General features: G+C 46.8%; 1 protein-coding gene across 5 annotated transcripts in view; it reads right to left on the reverse strand.

Annotated features, from left to right (window-relative positions):
• The window catches only part of apbb1 (amyloid beta (A4) precursor protein-binding, family B, member 1 (Fe65)), a 109,750-nt gene that overhangs the window by 12,823 nt on the left and 77,716 nt on the right, over positions 1 to 19,211 (reverse strand). For 2 of the 5 annotated variants that reach the window (XM_069892311.1, XM_069892310.1), the window contains one exon: positions 17,132 to 17,197. The exons of 2 other annotated variants lie outside the window; for them this stretch is intronic. In XM_069892311.1, the coding sequence (XP_069748412.1) occupies positions 17,132 to 17,197 (66 nt within the window). Of the gene's footprint in view, positions 1 to 4,006; positions 5,377 to 17,131; positions 17,198 to 19,211 lie in introns of those variants that run through there. One more of the 5 variants, XM_069892313.1, reaches the window with a different exon arrangement.

Genomic DNA, 19,211 nt, shown 5'->3' on the forward strand with positions numbered 1-19,211 from the left:
CAGCTCAGTACAGGCCCTTCGGCCCACGATTGTGACCTATAAATTCCTACAAAAAAAATTAAACCTTCCCAAACCTGTAACCCTCCATTTTACTTGTGTCTATTTCCCTGTCAAAATTTAATAAATATTAGGGACATTTGTCCCTAATGTTCCAGCCTCCACCACCACCACTAGCAAGGCATTCCAGGCACCCACAAGTCTCTGGGTAAAAAACTTACCCCTGAGTCTCCCCTAAACTTCCCTCCCTTCACTTTGTACACATGTCCTCTGGTGTTTGCTGTGTGTCAGAGTATATAGATATGTTTTTGGGAGATAAATTGGGAAAGGTTTGCTAGACATATTGGGCCTCAGAGCATTTGTAAGAGCTTTGAAGAGTGCTCAAGAGACTTCACTAATGGATTGTTGTTTACAAAAGGCAACAGATGAAAGAGCTTGTCAGAGCTGCATATTATCTGGAAGGGAACTTGCTGTTCTAAGAGGGTCATGTGGGGTTTTGCAAGCAGAGAGAGTCAAATAGGTTTTCTCTCTAAGAGAGAAAGAGAGACAGAGACAGAGAGAGAGATCACTTCAACAGTGTTACAGCCAGCAGAGACAGCTGTGATTGGAACAGGACAAGCTGGCAAGCTTGTGGAAAGCCTTTTTGGAAGATGGCCTGGTCAAAGCCCTTGTGGTTCAAGCAAGAGAGGACTGGCTGTCTAATTTTTCACTTGGAATAAGCGAAACAAAAAGGAACTCGGTGATGGCCTGAAAGAAAGAGGTTATCATCTGGAGAACCCTGAGGGGCAAGTTTCATCTGCAAGACTCTGGAGTGACTGATTAAAAAGGTATCAGTTGTGGATGTCCTGGAACAACAAATCTCTCTCTGAAAACCGACAAGAACCTTCCTGAGCGGTAACCATTTACCTTTCAAGCACCAAACCCTGGTGAACTTTGTAAATGTTAAATTCTGTGCACAGTATAAGAATTGCCTGCAATCAGTGAACTTGGAGGAATGGGAAGTAAGAGTGGACTGTGAACCAAAGAACCTTTCTGAACTTACACACACATTACATACACGTGTGCTTAGAATTAGAAGTGGGTTGTTGGGTCAGTTAAGATAAGTTAAAGTTTGATTCTATTTTCATTTTTAAAGATAATTAAAAGCAACTTTTGTTTAAGTAACTATTTGTCTTGGTGAATATCTATTGCTGCTGGGTCTTGGGGACCTCTGGGCTTGTAGCAGTTGATCCTGCCCTGGGAAACAATGCTGGCCATCCACCACATCTTTGCCTCTCAGAATCTTGTAGACCTCTATCAAGTCTCCTCTCATCCTTCTAAGCTCCAAAGAGAAAAGTCCAAGCTCTGCTAACCTTGCCTCATAAGACTCGTTCCCCAATCTAGGCAACATCCTGATAAATTTCCTCTGCCCCCTCTCCTCAGCTTCCACATCCTTCCTGTCATGAACTGAACACAATATTATAAGGTCTACACAAAGGTCTCACCAGAGATTAAAAGAGCTTCAACATCACCTCACAACTTTTGAACTCAATCCCCTGACTAATAAAACCAGGTGTTCTTAACTATCCTATCAACCTGTGCAGCGACCTTGAGGGATGATTGGATTTGGGCCTCAAGGTCCCTCTGTTCATCCACACTCTTCCAAAATGCGTCACCTCACACTTACCTGGATTGAACTCCATCTGTCACTTTTCTGCCCAACTCTACATCCTGTTGATATCCTGTTGTGATCTACAACATCCTTCAGCTCCACCCACAACTCCTTCAACCTTTGTTTCATTCACAAACTTATTGACCCACCCCTCGACTTCTTTGTCCAGGTTAATGAATAAATCACAAAGAGCAGGGGTCCCAGAACAGATCCCTGAAGAGCTTCAATAGTCACTGACCTATGGGCAGAAAACATTTTGCCCGCTATTACTCTCTGTTTTCTGCACACAGCTAATACCGAATCCACACAGCCAGCTTCCATGGACCCCATGTCTCATGCCTTTCTGGATGACTCCCTCATGGGGAAGCTTGTCAAATGCCTTGCTAAAATCCACATCTACCGCCTGACCCTCATCAATTTCTTTTGTTACCTCCTCAAAAAACTCAATTGACCTTCCCCTCACAAAGCCCTGCTGACTGTCCCTACGAAAACTGGACTTCTCTGAATGCCTCATCAATTCTGTTCTTAAGAATCCTGTCCAATAGTTTGCCCATCAAGGGAAAAATGTCACCACGGTGGCTGACGAGGGAAGTCAAGGCCAATGTGAAAGCAAAAGAGAGGGTAGACAAGGAGCAAAAATGAGTGAGAAGATCGAGGACTGGGATGTTTTTAAAAACTTACAGAAGGGAACGTAAAATCTCATCAGTAGGAAATAGGCTCGCAAATAACATCAAAGAGGACACCTAAAGCTTCTTCAACTATATAGAATGAACGAGAGGTGGGAGTGGATCTTGGGCCACTCCAAAATGATGCTGGAGAAATAATAATGGGAGACGAGGAACTAAATGAGTATTTGGCATCAGGCTTCACTGTGGAAGACATGAGCCGTGGGGATATTTGGAGTTACATGACAAGGTAGGTCAAAGCCTGCAGAAGTGTCAGTTGAAATATAATGTTGGAAAATGTATGGTCACGCACTTTGAAATTAAAATTAAACAGACAGACTATTTAGTAAATGGGGAGAAAATTGAAAACCCCAGATGCAAAGGGCCCTGGGAGACCTTGTGCAGGAGCCTGAAGGGAAACTTGCAGGTTGAGTTGGTGGTGAGGAAGGCAAATGCAATGCTGGCGTTCTCTTCAAGAATAGAATATAAGGGCTACAATGTGATGTTGAGGCTTTATAAGGCCCTGGTGAGACCTCACGTGGAGGATCGCGAGCAGTTTTGGGTTCCTGCTTTCAGAAAATACACGCTGACAGAGACAGTTCACAAGGATGATTCTGTGAATGAAATGGTGATCATGTAAGAAGCATTAAACAGCTCTTGGCCTATACCCTTTGGAATTTGGGAGAATGAGGGGGGTAATCTCATTGAAACATTTTGACCGTTGAAAGGTGTGGACAGAGTCGATGTAGAAAGGTTATTTCCCACGGTGGGAGAGTCTAGGACAAGAGGGCACAACTTCAGGAGTGATGGGCATCCACTTAGAACAGAGATGGGGAAGAATTTTTTCAGCCAGAGGGAGGTAAATCTGTGGAATTTGTTTGCCATGCATAGTTGTGGAGCCCAGGTCATTGGGTGTATTTAAGGTAGAGATTGATTGGTTCTTGATTAGCCAGAGCATCAAAGGTTATGGGGAGACGGCTGGGCAGTGGGCTGAGTGGGAAAAAGGATCAGCTCATGATTGAATGACAGGGCAGCCTCGATGGGCTGAATGGCCTAGTTCTGCTCCTATGTCTTTTGGTCTACAAATGCAAGCAGGATTTTCTTCTGAGATGAAGTGAGATAAGAATGAGAGGACATGGGTCAAGGGCGAGAGGTAACTTCATACAGACAGTGGTGAGTGTGGAATGAGGTGCCAGCTGAATTGGTGACATTTTGATTTTATCAAAAATTCAGATTGGTAGATCGATGGGAGAGGTATCGATGGCTATGGTCCAGGTTTCGGTCAATGGGAAAAAGCTCAGCCAGACTTTAAGGGCTGAAGGGCCTGTTTCTGTGCTGCACTGTTCTATGAACACACTGAAGTCACTTTTTTGGAATGCCTCTACAGATCAGTCCCCTCCATGTTCCACACATCCCATTTTCTCTGCCTCGCAACCCCTTTCGCCAGCGGCTAGACTTGTGAGATCGGCTAGACTTGTGAGATGTTTGAGGTGGTTCACTATGTCACCGAAGTCTCTCATAAACTTCTACAAGTGGACTGTGGAGAACATTCTGGCTGGTTGCATCACTGTCTGATACAAAGGCACCAGCTCTCAGGACAAGAATAAACTCCAGAGGGTTGTTAACTCGGCCTGCAACATCACAGGGACCATCGAGGATGTCTACATGAGGCGGTGTTTTAACAAAGCAGCCTCTCTCCTCAAAGATCCCACCACCCAGGCCACACCTCTTCACTCTACTACCCTGGGGGCAAGGTACAGGAGCCTAAAGACGAGCACTCAGCGGCACGAGGACAGCTTCTTCCCTGCTGCCATCAGATTCCTGAATAATCAATGCACTATTGAACTTTTTGTGCACTATTTTTTTATTTATTGCTGTAAGATGGTTATAATATGAATGTTTGCACCGTGACGCTGCCACAAGAGAACTAATTTTGTGACATGTTCATGACAATAAATCCTGATTCTGATTCCAAAGCCTCAGCATTACATCCTTGCCTTTATAGTCTTGTCCTTTTTAAATTAATGCTAATATCACATTCTTCAGCCAGAGAGCAGTGAATCTATGGAATTTGTTGCCATGGGCGGTTATGAAGGCCGGGTTATTGGGTGTATTTAAGGCAGAGGTTGACAGATTCTTGATCAGCCAGGACATCAGATTATTGGGAGAAGGCCGGTAAGTGGGGCTATGAATCAGCTTATGATTAAATAGCGAGGCAGACCTGATGGGCTGAATGGCCTACTTCTGCTCCTACGTCTTGTGGTCAATGCATTTGTCTTCCTTGCTAATGTCTCAATCTGTGAGGGAATTCTGCACAAGGTCTCCTAACTTATTTGGACCTCCATGTTCCAAATTCTCTCCCCATTTAGAAAATAGTCTACTTCTTTATCCTGTCCACCAAAGTGCATGACTATATCCTTATGAGGTAGGGTAGATATATATATAGGTCAGCATAACACCATGGGCTGAATGGCCTGTTCTGTGCTGTAATGTTCTGTACACTTCTCTACACTGTGTCCCATCTGTCACTTCTTTGCCCATTCTCCCAACCTATCCAATACCCCCTGCGGACGACTTCTTCCTCAATACCACCTGTGCCTCCACCCACCTTCATATCACCCACCAACCTTGCCAGAAAACTATCAATTCCGTCAGCTACATCCATTACGAACAATGTGAGAAGTGGCAGGCCCAACACTGAGCTCTGCAGAACACTTCCGGCAGCCAGTCAGATAACATGGAACTTCGGTATCAGCTGCACTTCATATGACTTTGAAATAAAACTTCTGTAATTTCCACAAAATTCTGCAAAATTTTTAAAGGCTTTGTGGTTTAAGAACAAGCTTTTTCCAATGGACGATGGTTTATCTTGTGGCGGCGCACATCCTCATGGCGAATGGGCTCCGCTTGTATGGCCACGTGGCGGGGCAGCCATGGGGAAATGGCGTCGTCAGAGGTTTCTCTCTGACTCCAGCCTCCCTTCCAGCGCCCACCCTGGGCAGCGATGATGACGTCACAATGTTCCAGGTGACTGAGCTCCTGCTGCCCTTAAAGGGACGCGCGCTGCATTTGGATAAGAACAGTCGTTAACAAGCCTCAATGTGGTGGCTGGGTTTCCTCCACTGCTCATACTTATCGTTCCCTGGAATAGAGATCTAAAAGATTCAGAGAGGTGTCAATCGGGTGGACGGCCAGCGCCTGTTTCCCAGGGCAGGATCAGCAAACACCTTGGGGACATGAGTACAAAGTGAAGGAGCAGGGAAGTTTAGGGGAGGGTTTTTAAACACACAGAGTTGTGGGGCCCTGAAATGCCTTGCCAGGGATGGTGGTGGAGGCTGGAACATGAGGAGCATTTAAGAGACTCTTAGACAGGCACATGGATGGAAGAAAAATAGGGGGTTACAGGGTAGGAAAGGTTTAGTATTTTTTAAGGAATATATGGGTTGGCACAATATCGAGGGTCGAAGGGCCTGTGTTCTATAGAAATCTGTAGCACAGTACACAGGCCCTTCGGCCCACAGTGCTGTGCTGACCTAATAACTTACTCTACTTTTTCTCAGCTCCAGCACCTATCTATAGTCTCTGAAAAGTCCCTACTGTACCAGCCTCCACACCACTGCCACCAGCACATTCTATGCACCCACTCTGTGTGAAAAACATGCCTCTTATAACCCCCTGGGCTTACTCCCAAGCACCTTAAAACTATGCCTCCTTGTGCTAGCCATTTCAGTCCTGGGGAAGAAGCCTCTGGCCATCCAGACGATCAATGTTTCTCATCACCTTGTGCACCTCTATCAGGTCACCCTCATCCTCTGAGAAAAGTCTAAGATCACTCAACCTATCCTCATCAGGCCCTGGCAGGTACTGAAAATCTGCACCAACCAACCAGCTGGAGTGTTCACAGACATTTTCATCCTCTCACTGCTGCAGTCAGAGATTCCCACCAGCTTCAAAAGGGCATCAATCATCCCGGTGTCCAAGAGGAGGAGTGCGAGCTGCCTCAATGACTACCACCCAATAGCACTAACTTCTACTGGGATGAAATGCTTCGAGAGGCTGGTCATGGCCAGAATTAACACGTACCTAAGAAAGATCTGGACCCACTACAATTCACCTAGTGTCACAATCGCTCCACAGCAGATGCCACATCGCTGGCTCTCCACTCAGCTCTGGATCACCTCGAAAACACCAACTCATTAACCACAGCACAACCTTCAATACCATTATTCCCTCAGTGATGATCAAGAAGTGGCTTGGGAGGAGGGAGGGGGGAGGGAGAAAAAGTCACTGTAAATGTGTGGAAAAGAAAAAGTGTATATCATGGCTATTGTGATTTATGGTGTGAAAAAAAAAGCTACAAACCCTGGGCCTCTGTATCCCTCTCTGCAACTGGATCCAGTCAATATGAAATGAAAACAATGTCTCCTCCTCACTGATCATCAACACAGGTGCACCCTAAGGATGTGTGCCGAGCCCACTGCTCTACTCATTATACACCCATGACCGTGTGGCCAGGCATAGATCAGCTCATTGAGTGGTGGAACAACAACAACCTTGTGCTCAAAACCAAGGAGATGATTGTCGACTTCAGGAGGAAGTCAGGGAAACATGACTCATCTTCATCGAGGGCTCAGATCAAGAACTTCAAATTTGAGGGGGAGTCATGTGATGCGGACGACATAGGACATGGGATCCTAAAACTCCTGAGAAAATAGAAGAAAATGATTATTTAGCTAAAGTAAACAGAGATTAAAATACAAAGGAAGAAGATAAGAATAGTCCGTTTACTTTTAAAATGCCTTTGAAGAAAGGAGTTGTTGTTGCTGGAGCTGATAAAGGTGTTGTTCCTGGATATGAGAAGAAGGCTTTGACACAGAGAAATCCCAGTCCCCGAGTGACAACTGAGGCCCATCAGAGAGTTGAGTTGCTGGGAGTAGCAGCGTTTGTAGCCAGTCTTTCGGCTGGCAAAGATGGTGTTGGGCCAAAGAAGAGATCCTTCAAACAAGGTCAGTGTCAAGTTTGAGGGAGAGGACTGATTTCAGTGGTGAATTAGCAAGTGTTGAAGAACAAAGACAGAGAAGATTTGGAGAGGTTGCTTCAATCAATGAAGATGTTAAGCAAGTTAAGTATAAAACTAAGGCTATAAAAAAGGATAAAAAGGATTCTGATGGTGGATTGAAACGGAGGGTTTGGGAAATGTGGGATTATATCAAAAGGATGTGGAAAGAAATAGATTATTTAAAATCTGAGATTAAAGATATGAATGAAAAATACAAGCAATTATCAACAAAAGATGGAAATACAAGGACAATAACATGAGGAAAATCAGAATATTATGAAGGTTTATGGAAAGGGTAAGTGTATAAAGGAGAAGCTGAAAAATTTGGAGTCTGAACTTAAGGAAGAAATTGTTGAGAGGAAGATAAATTCTGAAAAAATTAATTAGATGGAGAATTTTTAGTAGGAGAAATAACATTAAGATTGTTGGTTTGGAGGAAGGAGAAGAAAAACACGACACGATTCTGTTTCTCCAAGGATGGAGACGAAAGGTTCTGGGGGTGAATCAATTTGAAGGTCCAATTGAAAGTGAAAAAGCACATAGAGCCCTCAGACCACGACCGCAATCAAATGAGAAACCTCACTCTAGGTTCAAAATATCGAGACCAGGAAACGATTCTAGCCATAGCAGCAAAAAGAGTAAGAATAAAGAAAAGTCTACTTGAATATCATGGTTCAAAGGTTTTCTTTTACCCAGATATTATTGCACAGCTGTTGGCTAAGAGGAGACAGTTTAATGAAGTCAAGTCTTTGGGAAAAGGAATACAAGTTAACGTTATCCAACCACGATGAAGATTGTGTTACCAGATGGGAAATTTTTATTGGATTACAAACAGGCATCAGATTTTGTGGAAAAGTTACCTTCTAATAAGCTGAGTAAATGTGAAGGAATTATTTGCAATGAGACAATGGACCAGTAAATTCGAGACTCTGCTTTGATGTAATACCTGGGAGGTGAAGGGCGCCAGAGTCCATTGGATGCTGTTCATTGGCTTGTTTCTGGCAATGAGTCACATCCCATGGTGTGGTGCTTTTTTCTTTAGTGTCAATAATGGGGGGGGGGGGGGTTCTACTAATATATATATCTATGAATGGAGTTGTATGGATGTTTTGTTTTACTTTAGAGAATTCAATTGGATGTTGGAGAAATGTGAGATTTTTAATGGATATATGATTAATTAGGATTATTGTTAGATATATGGAATTTAACATTAGAATTCATTTAAAATATAAGAGGTCTAATTGAAATTGAAAAATATATAGAACTCTTAGACCACAGCTGTAATTAAATTAGATTTGGTGGAAACTTTGTCTTTACTAGGCTGAGTAAGTGAGAAAGAATTATTTGGAATGGGGCAATGGACTAGTAAATTAGAAACTTTGTTCTGATGTAATATTTGGGAGTGGAAAGGTACTAAAGTCCGTCGACCACTGTTTAAGGGCTTGTCTGTGGCAATGAGTCACATCTTGTATGATAGAGGTGGGTGGTGTTATATTCCTTAATGTCATAGAAAGAGTTGTGTTATTATTCAATATATGTTTATGAATGGAGTGATATCGATTACACTGATGTTTTATTTTCTTTAGAGAATTGATTTAACATGGAATTTAAATTGGATGATGGAAGAGATGTGAGATTCTTAATAGATATAGGATTAATTAGGAGTAATATTAGATATATTGAAATGTAACATTTAGAATTGATTTAAAACATTTATGTATTTGGATATGTTATAAATGTGTTGGTTTACGTAATTGCTAAAAAAATCCACTCCATTTTTTTTTCTTTCTTTTTGGGGGGAGGAGGGAAAAACCCAAAAATATGTAATTATGTATCCCTTCTATTGTAATGTATTGTTCAAGATGAAGAAAAATATATTTATGTTTGATGCAAATGGTAAATAAATATCTTCTAAAAAGAACGTCAAATTCCTGGGTGTCAACATCTCCGAGGATCTGTCCTGAAGCCTCCATGTTGATGCAATCACAAAGAAGGTTCACCAGTGACTGTACTTTGTGAGGTATCTGAGGAGATTTGATATGTCACCAAAGACTCTCGTGAACTTTCTACAGGTGAACCGTGGAGAGCATTCGGGCTGGTTGCATAATGGCCTGGTAATGGAGACGCCAACTCAGGACAAGAATAAGCTCCAGAGGATCATTAACTCATCCTGCAACTTCACAGGCACCAGACTTGACTCCATCAAGGACGTCTTCAGGAGGTGGTGTCTTAAGAAAAGCAGCATCTGTCCTCAAAGACCCCCACCACCAAGGCCATGCCCTCTTCACTCTGCTACCATTGGGGAAAAGGTAGAGGAGCCTAAAGACCAGCCCTTAGCGGCACAAGGACAGCTTCTTCCCCTCCACCATCAGGTTCCTGAATGATCAATGAAGCACAGACACGGCCTTACTTATCGTGTACTATTATTTAATTTTTTTTATGTTATTGTTATAAGATGGTTATAATATGAATGTTTACACTGTGAAGCTGCCGCAAAACACCAAATTTTATGTCTTGTTCATGACAATAAATCCTGATTGCGCTTCTAAGGCAGGCTTTAATCCAGCCAGCATCCTTACATCTCCGCTGCACCCTCTCTATAGAAGGTACATCCTTCCTGTAGTGAGGTGACCAGAACTGAACACAATATTCCAAGTGGGGTTTGTAGAGCTTCAACATTACCTCACAGCTCTTGAAGGTCTTTAATCGAAATGAACCACTTCCCACATTTCTGGGTTAAATTCCATCTGCCAATCCTCAGCCCAGCTCTGCATCCTAAGAATGTCCCTCCGTAATCTCTGGCAGCCTTCTAGACTACCCACAACACTACACACTTGTGTCATCTGCAAAGTTACTGACCTATCCTTCCACTTCCTCATCCAGACAGTTTATAAAATAAGGGGAGGAGTCCTGGAACAGATCCCTGGGGACCACCACTGGTGACCAACCAGCATGCAGAACATGAACCATCTACAGCCTTCTCTGGGCGCCAATTCTGTATCCACAAAGCAAGGCCTCCTTGGATTTCATGTCTTCTTACTTTCCAAATGAGCCTTTCATGGGCAATCTTACCAGATGCCTCACTTAAATCCATATACGCTACATCCACCGCTTTACCTGCATCAATGTGCTTTGTTACATCCTCAAAGAATTAAATTTGGCCCGTGAGACATGACCTTTGCACGACAAAATTCCCCTTTGTTCCCATTCCTTGCCTTTTGCCAATCTTTTAGCCAAGCTTGTACCTTTTCCACATTACCACAGATCCAATTTTGTTTAGCAACTCATGTGACATCCTTCAGAGCCCTTCTGACAATCCAAGTGTACAACATGCACTGACTCTCCTTTGTTTGTCCTGCCTGGAATTTCCTCAAAGTCCTCCAACAGATTTGTCAGGCATGATCTCCCCTGAAGGAAACCATGCTGACTTTGGTCCATCTTATCTTGTCCTTTCACGTCCCCTGAAACTTCATCCTTAATAATGGAGTCCAGAATCTTGCCAACCACTGAAGTGAGGCTAATCCAAACTATAATTCTGTGTTCTGCTTCTCTCCTTTCTTAATAATTTTTCAGTTCTTTGGAACCATTCCCGACAATTCCTGAAGTCTCCACATTCTCCAGCCTCCTCTTTTGCAACCCTAGGATGTATTCTCTCCAGACCAGTGATTTATGCTCCTTCAGGCCCTTCCACTTCCTTAGAACCTTCTCCTTTGTAATGGTGACTACACTCACCTCTGCCTCTAAACCTATGGTGTCATCCACAATGACCGATGTAAAATGGCAGTTCATCTGTTCCCCATTACAACTTTTCCAGTTTCATTTTCCACCAGTCCAATGCCCACTCTTGCCCTTCTTTTACTTTTTAAGAATCAGAATCAGGATTTATTGTCATGAACAAGTCACAAAATTTGTTGTTTCGTGGCAGCGTCACGGGGCAAATATTCATATAAACCAGCTTCAGCAATAAATAAAATAGTGCATGAAAAGTCCAAGTGAGGCAGTGCCCTTGGTTCATGGATCATTCAGGAATCTGATGGCGGAGGGGAAGAAGCCGTCCTTGTGCCGCTGAGTGCTCGTCTTCAGGCTCCTGTACCTTTTCCCTGATGGTAGCAGAATGAAGAGGGCATGGTCTGGGTGGTGAGGTCTATGAGGATAGAGGCTGCTTTTTTAAGACACTGATGTCCTCGCTAGAGTGAAGTCTGGTGCCTGATGTTGCAGGCCGAATTAAAAACTCTCTGGAGTTTATTCTTGTCCTGAGAGTTGGTGCCTCCGTACCAGGCAGTGACGCCACCAGCCAGAATGTTCTCCGTGGTTCACCTGTATAAGTTTACAAGAGTCTTTGGTGACATTACAAATCTCCTCAAACTCCTCACAAAATATAGCTGCCGGCGAGCCTTCTTCGTGATTGCATCAACATTGAGTCTCCAGACAGATCCTTGCAGATGTTGGCACCCAGGAATTTGAAAAATGTATTGTGACAGAGTATTTAGAGGTGGCTTGGGAGGAATTGTTAGAGCAGCTTGCACACACACACATTTTAAAACATAGAATTTTTGCAGGACTTTTGCAGAGGAGCAACCAAGTTGCAGAATACAGCTGGCCTGGGAGAGCATGTGATCTTTGCAGGCAGGGGAGAACAGTTTTACTCTCAGAGAGGGGGGTTGTGAAACAGAGAGAGAGGAGACACAGAACTCAGTTCCAGAGGGACATGCTGGCAAACTTTGAAAGGCTGCCTGGTCAAAGGTCTGAAAGGTGACCTGAAAGAAAGAGGATCATCTGGCCAGAAGGGGGTAAGTTTCATCAACAAGACTGATTGAGAAGGAATCAGTTGCAGATGTCCTGGAAAAGGAATCTCTCTGAAAACCAGCAAGAACCCTCCTGAGTGGTCACCATTTGCCTGCTAAACACCAAAGCCTGGTGAACTTTGCTCATGCTAACTTCTGTGCACAGTCCAAGAATTGCCTGCAACCAGTGAGATTGGACTGTGATCCAAAGAACTTTTCTAATCTTCAATATACATTACACACGCCCGCACAGTATTAGAGGGGCGGCCAGCAATTTTTTGATGATAATTAAACATTATTTTAATACTTCAAAGTCTTCCCTTGTTGTTGGTTGTTTAAATACCCCCTCCATAAATCTTCGTCCGCGAAGCCAAGCCAAAGAAGATAAGTGATTTGTTGTTGCTACTGGGCTGTTTTTAAAAAAATGACTCATTCTCTGAAAGAAACTGTTCATCCAACATCAGCCCGGTCGGTCCTGACCATTCTGTATTTGAAAAACTGTTATTGACTCGCCTACTTCCATATTTCATTTTTTTCTCCCCTTATTGCTTTTTTGTTGCTTTCTGTTGATTTTTATAAGCTACACAAGAATATAGGAGTAGGGGTTGGCCGTCCGGCCCATTCAATGATATCATGGCTGATCCGGCGAGAGACTCATCTCCACCAACCTGCCTTTTCCCACATCCCTTCATTCCCCCACTATGTAAAATTCTCTCCAACCTTGTCTTAAGTACATTTACTGAACTCGGTTCCACTCCTTCAATGGGCATCCAGTTCCCCTCTGGGAAGAGCAGTTCCTCCGGCTTCCTGGTAAATTTTTAAAAATCTGCCTACCCTCTGCTTTTATGCTGTTGTTCACTTCATTTGTCAGGCAGCAGTCCTTTGGAATGCTGGTTCTTCTTTGAATGGTCCATTTAGATTTTAATAAGGAATTTGACAAGGTCCCGCATGAGAGACTTGTTCAGGAAGTCATGAGTCACAGGATCAGTGGAAAATTAGCTGTGGGGATAAAAAAAATTGGCTTGTAGGAAGAAAGCAGGGAGTAGTAATGGAAGGAAAGTTTTCTGCCTGGAGGTCGGTGACTAGTGGAGGGGCCGCAAGGATCAGTTCTGGGCCCCTGTTCTTTGTGATTTTTATAAATGACCTGGATGAAGAGGCGGAAGGGTGGGTCAGTAAGTTTGTGGGTGATAAGAAGGTTGGAGGAGTTGTGGATGGAGGTTGTTGAAGGTTACAAGAGGATACAGACAGGATGCAGAGTTGTGCAGAAAAGTAGCAGCTGGGCTTCAATCTGGCTGTGTGAGGTGATGCATTTTGGAAGGACAAACCAGAAGGCTGAGTCCAGGGTCAATGGTCGGTTACTTACGAGTTTGGATGAACAGAGGGACCTTGGCGTTCAAATCCATACTTCCCCACAGGTCATCGCACAGGTTGATAGGAGAGTTAAGAAGGCCTATGGGATGCTGGGCTTCGTTAACAGGGGGATTGAATACAGGAGTAGAGAGGTTATGGTGCAAATCTACAAATCTCTGCTGGGTCCACACTTAGAGTATTGTGTTCAGTTCTGGTTACCACATTACAGAAGGCTGTTGAAGCTGTGGAGAGGGGGCAGAGCAGATTTATCAGGATGTTGCCTGGATTGGGAAACAAGTCTTATGAGGCAAGGTTAGCAGAGCTGGGACTTTTCTGACTGGAACATAGAAGGATGAGAGGAGACTTGATAGAGGGCTACAAGATTCTGAGAGGGATAGGTAGGGTGGATGGCTAGTGCCTGTTTCCCAGGGCAGGATCAGCAAACACCAGGGGACATGTGTACAAGGTGAAGGGAGGGAAGTTTAGGGGAGACATCAGGGGTAAGTTTTTTTACACAGAGAGTTGTGGGGGCCTGAAATGCCTTGCCAGGAATGGTGGTGGAGGCTGGAACATGAGGGACTATTGGTGCCCTGGGAAACAGGTGCTGGCTGACCACCAGAGGGTATGCCTCTCAAAATCTATTAAGTCTCCTCTCATCCTTCTTTACTCCAAAGAGAAAAGTCCCAGCTCTGCTAACCTTGTTTCCTAGCATGAGGTGACCAGAACTGAATACAATATTCTAAGTGTGGTCTTACCAGAGATTTGTAGAGTTGCACTCAATGTTGGCAAAGCTAAGGGACTGATTGTGGACTTCAGGAAGGGGAAATCAAGAGAACTCAAGCCAGTTCTCGTGGAGGGAGAAGCTGTGGAGAGGGTCAAGAATTTCAAATTCCTGGGTGTCAACAGCTCTGAAGAACTGTTCTGGGGCCGTCATGTTGATGCAATCATGAAGAAGGCTTCCCAGCAGCTATGCATTGTTAGGAGTTTGAGGAGACTTACAAATTTCTACAGGTGTACTGTGGAGAACATTCAGACCAGTTGCATTGCTGTCCAGTACAGACGTGCCAATGCACAGAACAGGAACAGGCCACAGAGGGTTGTAAACTCGGTCAGTGTCATCAATCTTCACTTCATTAGTGACATCTACAAGAGGTAGATTCTCAAGAAAGCAGCCTCTATCCTCAAGGACCCCCATTACCTAGGCCGTGCCCTCTTCACTCTGCTACCATCAGGAAGGAGGTACAGGAGCCTGAAGACGAGCACCCAATGGTAGAGAAACAGTTACTTCCCCTCCGCCAACACATTTCTGAACGGATGACGACCCACAGACACAACCTCACTTTCTTCTCTTCTTTTGCACTAATTTATTTATATTTAGAATTGTGTATTCACAAAAATGTAATTCATAGCAATTTTTGCTCCGTGTAATGCATCACTACTGCCAACAAACAAAGAATTTCAGACACAACTTCCTGACAATAAATTCCAATTCTGGTTCAGCTCTAGGGTCTGGCTCCTCCAGTCATCTCACTAGCTGTGCACGACCCACTCAGGCATGGCTCGATGAGGGAGAGTTGTGAACACTGAGTGGGCTGGATGGTGCACCATCCTGTGTGTGAAACAAGGCTCATGGTGCACCCACAGTCCCATTCCTGCCCTGAACTTCCATTGCCCTGTCCACACTCCTGCCGCCTTGGTGGTATGGGCTTGTGAGAAATTGTGGGGAAGGGGACACCAGCTCAAGGTGGAATTGAGGGGTGTGGGAGCACAGAGGCCAATACCCACTGCCCAAGAGGCCAGTAGCTCTCTGAGGAGCACGTCCACAATTGAAATGCAGGGTGAGGGGGAAGGGGGAGGAGGAGGTGGGACGAAGAGGGAAGGTGGAGGAGAAAGGGGTGGGGGATTAGAGGGGAGGAGGGGTTAGGAGGGGGGGGTTAGAGGGGTTAAAAGGGGAAGGGTTAGAGGTTGAGGGGTTAGAAGGGGAGTAGAGATTAGAAGGGGAGGGGTTAGAGGTGGAGGAGAGGTTGGCGGGGGTAGAAGGGGACGGGTTAGAGGTAGGTGTTAGAAGGGGGAAGGGTTAGAAGGGGGGTTAGAGGTGGAGGAGGGGTAAGAAGGGGAGGAGAGGTTAGAAGGGGAGGGGTTAGAGGTGGAGGAGAGGTGAGGGGGGTAGAAGGGGACGGGTTAGAGGTAGATGTTAGAAGGGGGAAGGGTTAGAAGGGGGGTTAGAGGTGGAGGAGGGGTAAGAAGGGGAGGAGAGGTTAGAAGGGGAGGGGTTAGAATGAGGAGGGGGTTAGAGGGGAGAGGGTTAGAAGGTGGAGGGGTTAGAAGGGGAGGAGAGATTAGAAGGGGAGGGGTTAGAGGTGGAGGAGAGGTTGGCGGGGGTAGAAGGGGACGGGTTAGAGGTAGGTGTTAGAAGGGGGAAGGGTTAGAAGGGGGGTTAGAGGTGGAGGAGGGGTAAGAAGGGGAGGAGAGGTTAGAAGGGGAGGGGTTAGAATGAGGAGGGGGTTAGAGGGGAGAGGGTTAGAAGGTGGAGGGGTTAGAAGGGGAGGAGAGATTAGAAGGGGAGGGGTTAGAGGTGGAGGAGAGGTTTGCGGGGGTAGAAGGGGGCGGGTTAGAGGTAGGTGTTAGAAGGGGGAAGGGTTAGAAGGGGGGTTAGAGGTGGAGGAGGGGTAAGAAGGGGAGGAGAGGTTAGAAGGGGAGGGGTTAGAGGTGGAGGAGAGGTGAGGGGGGTAGAAGGGGACGGGTTAGAGGTAGATGTTAGAAGGGGGAAGGGTTAGAAGGGGGGTTAGAGGTGGAGGAGGGGTAAGAAGGGGAGGAGAGGTTAGAAGGGGAGGGGTTAGAATGAGGAGGGGGTTAGAGGGGAGAGGGTTAGAAGGTGGAGGGGTTAGAAGGGGAGGAGAGATTAGAAGGGGAGGGGTTAGAGGTGGAGGAGAGGTGAGGGGGGTAGAAGGGTTAGAAGGGGGGTTAGAGGTGGAGGAGGGGTAAGAAGGGGAGGAGAGGTTAGAAGGGGAGGGGTTAGAAGGAGGAGGGGGTTAGAGGGGAGAGGGGTTAGAAGGTGGAGGGGTTAGAAGGGGAGGAGAGATTAGAAGGGGAGGAGAGATTAGAAGGGGAGGGGTTAGAGGTGGAGGAGAGGTTAGAGGGGAAGGGGAGGAGGGGTTAAAAGGGGAGGGGTTAGAGGTGGGAGGTGTTAGAAGGGGAAGGGTTAGAAGGGGAGGGGTTAGAGGTGGAAGGGGGTTAGAAGGAGGAGGGGGTTAGAGGGGGAGGGGTTAGAAGGAGGAGGGGTTAGAAGGGGAGGAGCGGTTAGAGGGGGAGGAGGTGTTGGGGGAGAGGTTAGAAGGGGAGGGGTTAGAAATGGAGTGGTTAGAGGGGGAGGGGTTAGAGGGGTGGAGTATGTGAGGGAGGTGTTGAAACAGCTGACCTACTGGTAATGAATTGGGAACATCCGGTGAGCAACACTTCACCCCATTCCTGAAATTTTGGACTTGCCCATGCCCACCCTTGCCGTCTGTCAGCCTGCATTCCTGTCTTGTCACCCAGAGTCCTGGTGCTCGTTACCACAGCAAAGAAGGCTAAGTGGACATGGTGTTGGGCAGGGGTCTGAGTGGGTATCAATGCCAGTCCCTACCTGATCTCTGCAGTTGAGAGCTGCCACCGGCTCCTAGCAGCCCTGTTCTGGAGAGGCGCTTCGCGTCTGATGAGAGGAATCATGGATGAAATCTTGTGAGCGGATCCCAGCTGCTCACTTCACACTGACTGAACTGGGGTTAGGTGTGATGACAGGATGGAGCAGACCAACACAGTGTTAGAAAAGAGAGCACAGTTACCAGGCTGTGGCCAGGCTGCAGGGGAAGGAGAGAATGGGTCAAGGGATGCACGCCAGGGGGTGCATAGTGGGTCAGGGAACACTGGGCAGAGTGTGGAGAATGGGCTGGGGAACATGGGCCAGGAAGGGTGTAGAGTACGTCAGGCAGCTTGGGACAGGGAATGCGTAGAGTGGACCAGGGAACACGGGCCAGGGAGGGTGTAGATCTGGGGAACATGGGCCAGGGAAGGTGTAAAACCATGGAAAACAGGATAGGTTAACATCCTCTGATTCAGGGAAGAGAATATGGGGGCAGCAAGCAAGACTACGACAGCTGGAGGGAGGCAGCAAGGGGATTCAGGTTGAACATGATGTCGTCAGTCATGGCCAACCTGCATGGCAGCTCCATTCACACAAGATCTGAGGACTAAACCAAAGAGATGGCAGGCTGCAGGGAGTCGTGGAGTGGGTGGGCTCAAGGGGGTCATGGAGTGGGTGGGCTGCAGGGGGGTCATGATGTGGGAGGGCTGCAGGGGATTGTGGAGTGGGTGGGCTGCAGGGAGTTGTGGAGTCGGTGGATGGGTGGAAGGGGTCGTGGTGCGGGTAGGTGCAGGGGGTCGTGGTGTGGGTGGGTGTGGGGGGTCGAGATATGGGCTGGTGCAGGGTGCGGGTGAAGGTGGAGTGAGATTGTGGGTGGGAGTGGGGGTCATGGTGAGGGAGTGTGCAATGGAGTGTTGGTGGGGGGGGTCGTCGGTGTGGGGGTGAGGGAGAGCCACTGGGGGCTAGGGGGTTGAACAATGGAGTACAGGGTCAGTGGGTGGGTGACAAGGTGTGACACTGTATGAACAACAGTGGGACAGAGGTGTGAGGTGCACACCTTGGTCACTGAAGCAGCAGGCAGTGATCTGGTGTGCTGGGGCACAAGGCGGGTCTACATCTCTCTGATCCAAGCTACTTGGGTCCGACTCAATTGAGGTAGATGATGGGAATGCCTTCCTGCTGGACCCGTCGTGTGGGATTGGGCGACACAGGGAGAATCCCTACCTACTAGACTCGTGGTGAGGGATTGGGTTGATGCAGCGGGAATACCTCCCTACTTGCTGGACCGATGCTGAGGAATTGGACTGACATAGTGGGAATCCCTACCTGCTAGACCCAACGTGGGGGATGGGCTGACACAGTGGGAATCCTTACCTGCTGGTCCCGTCGTGAGGGATTGGGCTGACACAGTGGGAATCCCTACCTGCTGGACCCATCCAGAGGGACTGGACTGACACAATGGGAATCCCTACGTGCTGCACCCGTCCTGAGGGACTGGACTGACACAGTGCGAATCCCTACCTGCTTGACCCGTCATGAGGGATTGGGCTGACACAGTGGGAATCCCTACCTGCTGGACTCGCCCTGGGGGACTGGGCTGATCAGTGGGAATCCCTACCTGCTAGACCTGTCCTGAGGGACTGGCCTGACACAGTGCAAATCCCTACCTGCTTGACCCGTCATGAGGGATTGGGCTGACGCAGTGGGAATTTCTACATGCAGGACCCACTGTGAGGGATTGGGCTAATGCAGTGGGAATCCCTACCTGCTGGTCCCGTCGTGAGGTAATGGGCTGACACAGTGGGATCCCTACCTGCTAGACCCGCCGTGGAGGATTGGGCTGACACAGTGGGAATCCCTACCATCTGGACCCATCGTGGGGGATTGGGTTGAAACAGTGGGAATCCCTACCTGCTGGAACCGTCGTGGCGGATTGGGTTGACACAGTGTGAATCCCTACCTGTTGGACGCAATGTGGAGATCTGGGCTGACACAGTGGGAATCCTTACCTGCTGGACCCATCGTGGAGGATTGGGATGATGCAGCGGGAATCCATACATGGTGGACCCATTCTGTGGGATTG

The sequence above is a fragment of the Narcine bancroftii genome, chromosome 7 (assembly GCF_036971445.1).
Source record: "Narcine bancroftii isolate sNarBan1 chromosome 7, sNarBan1.hap1, whole genome shotgun sequence".
Classification (NCBI taxonomy): domain Eukaryota; kingdom Metazoa; phylum Chordata; class Chondrichthyes; order Torpediniformes; family Narcinidae; genus Narcine; species Narcine bancroftii.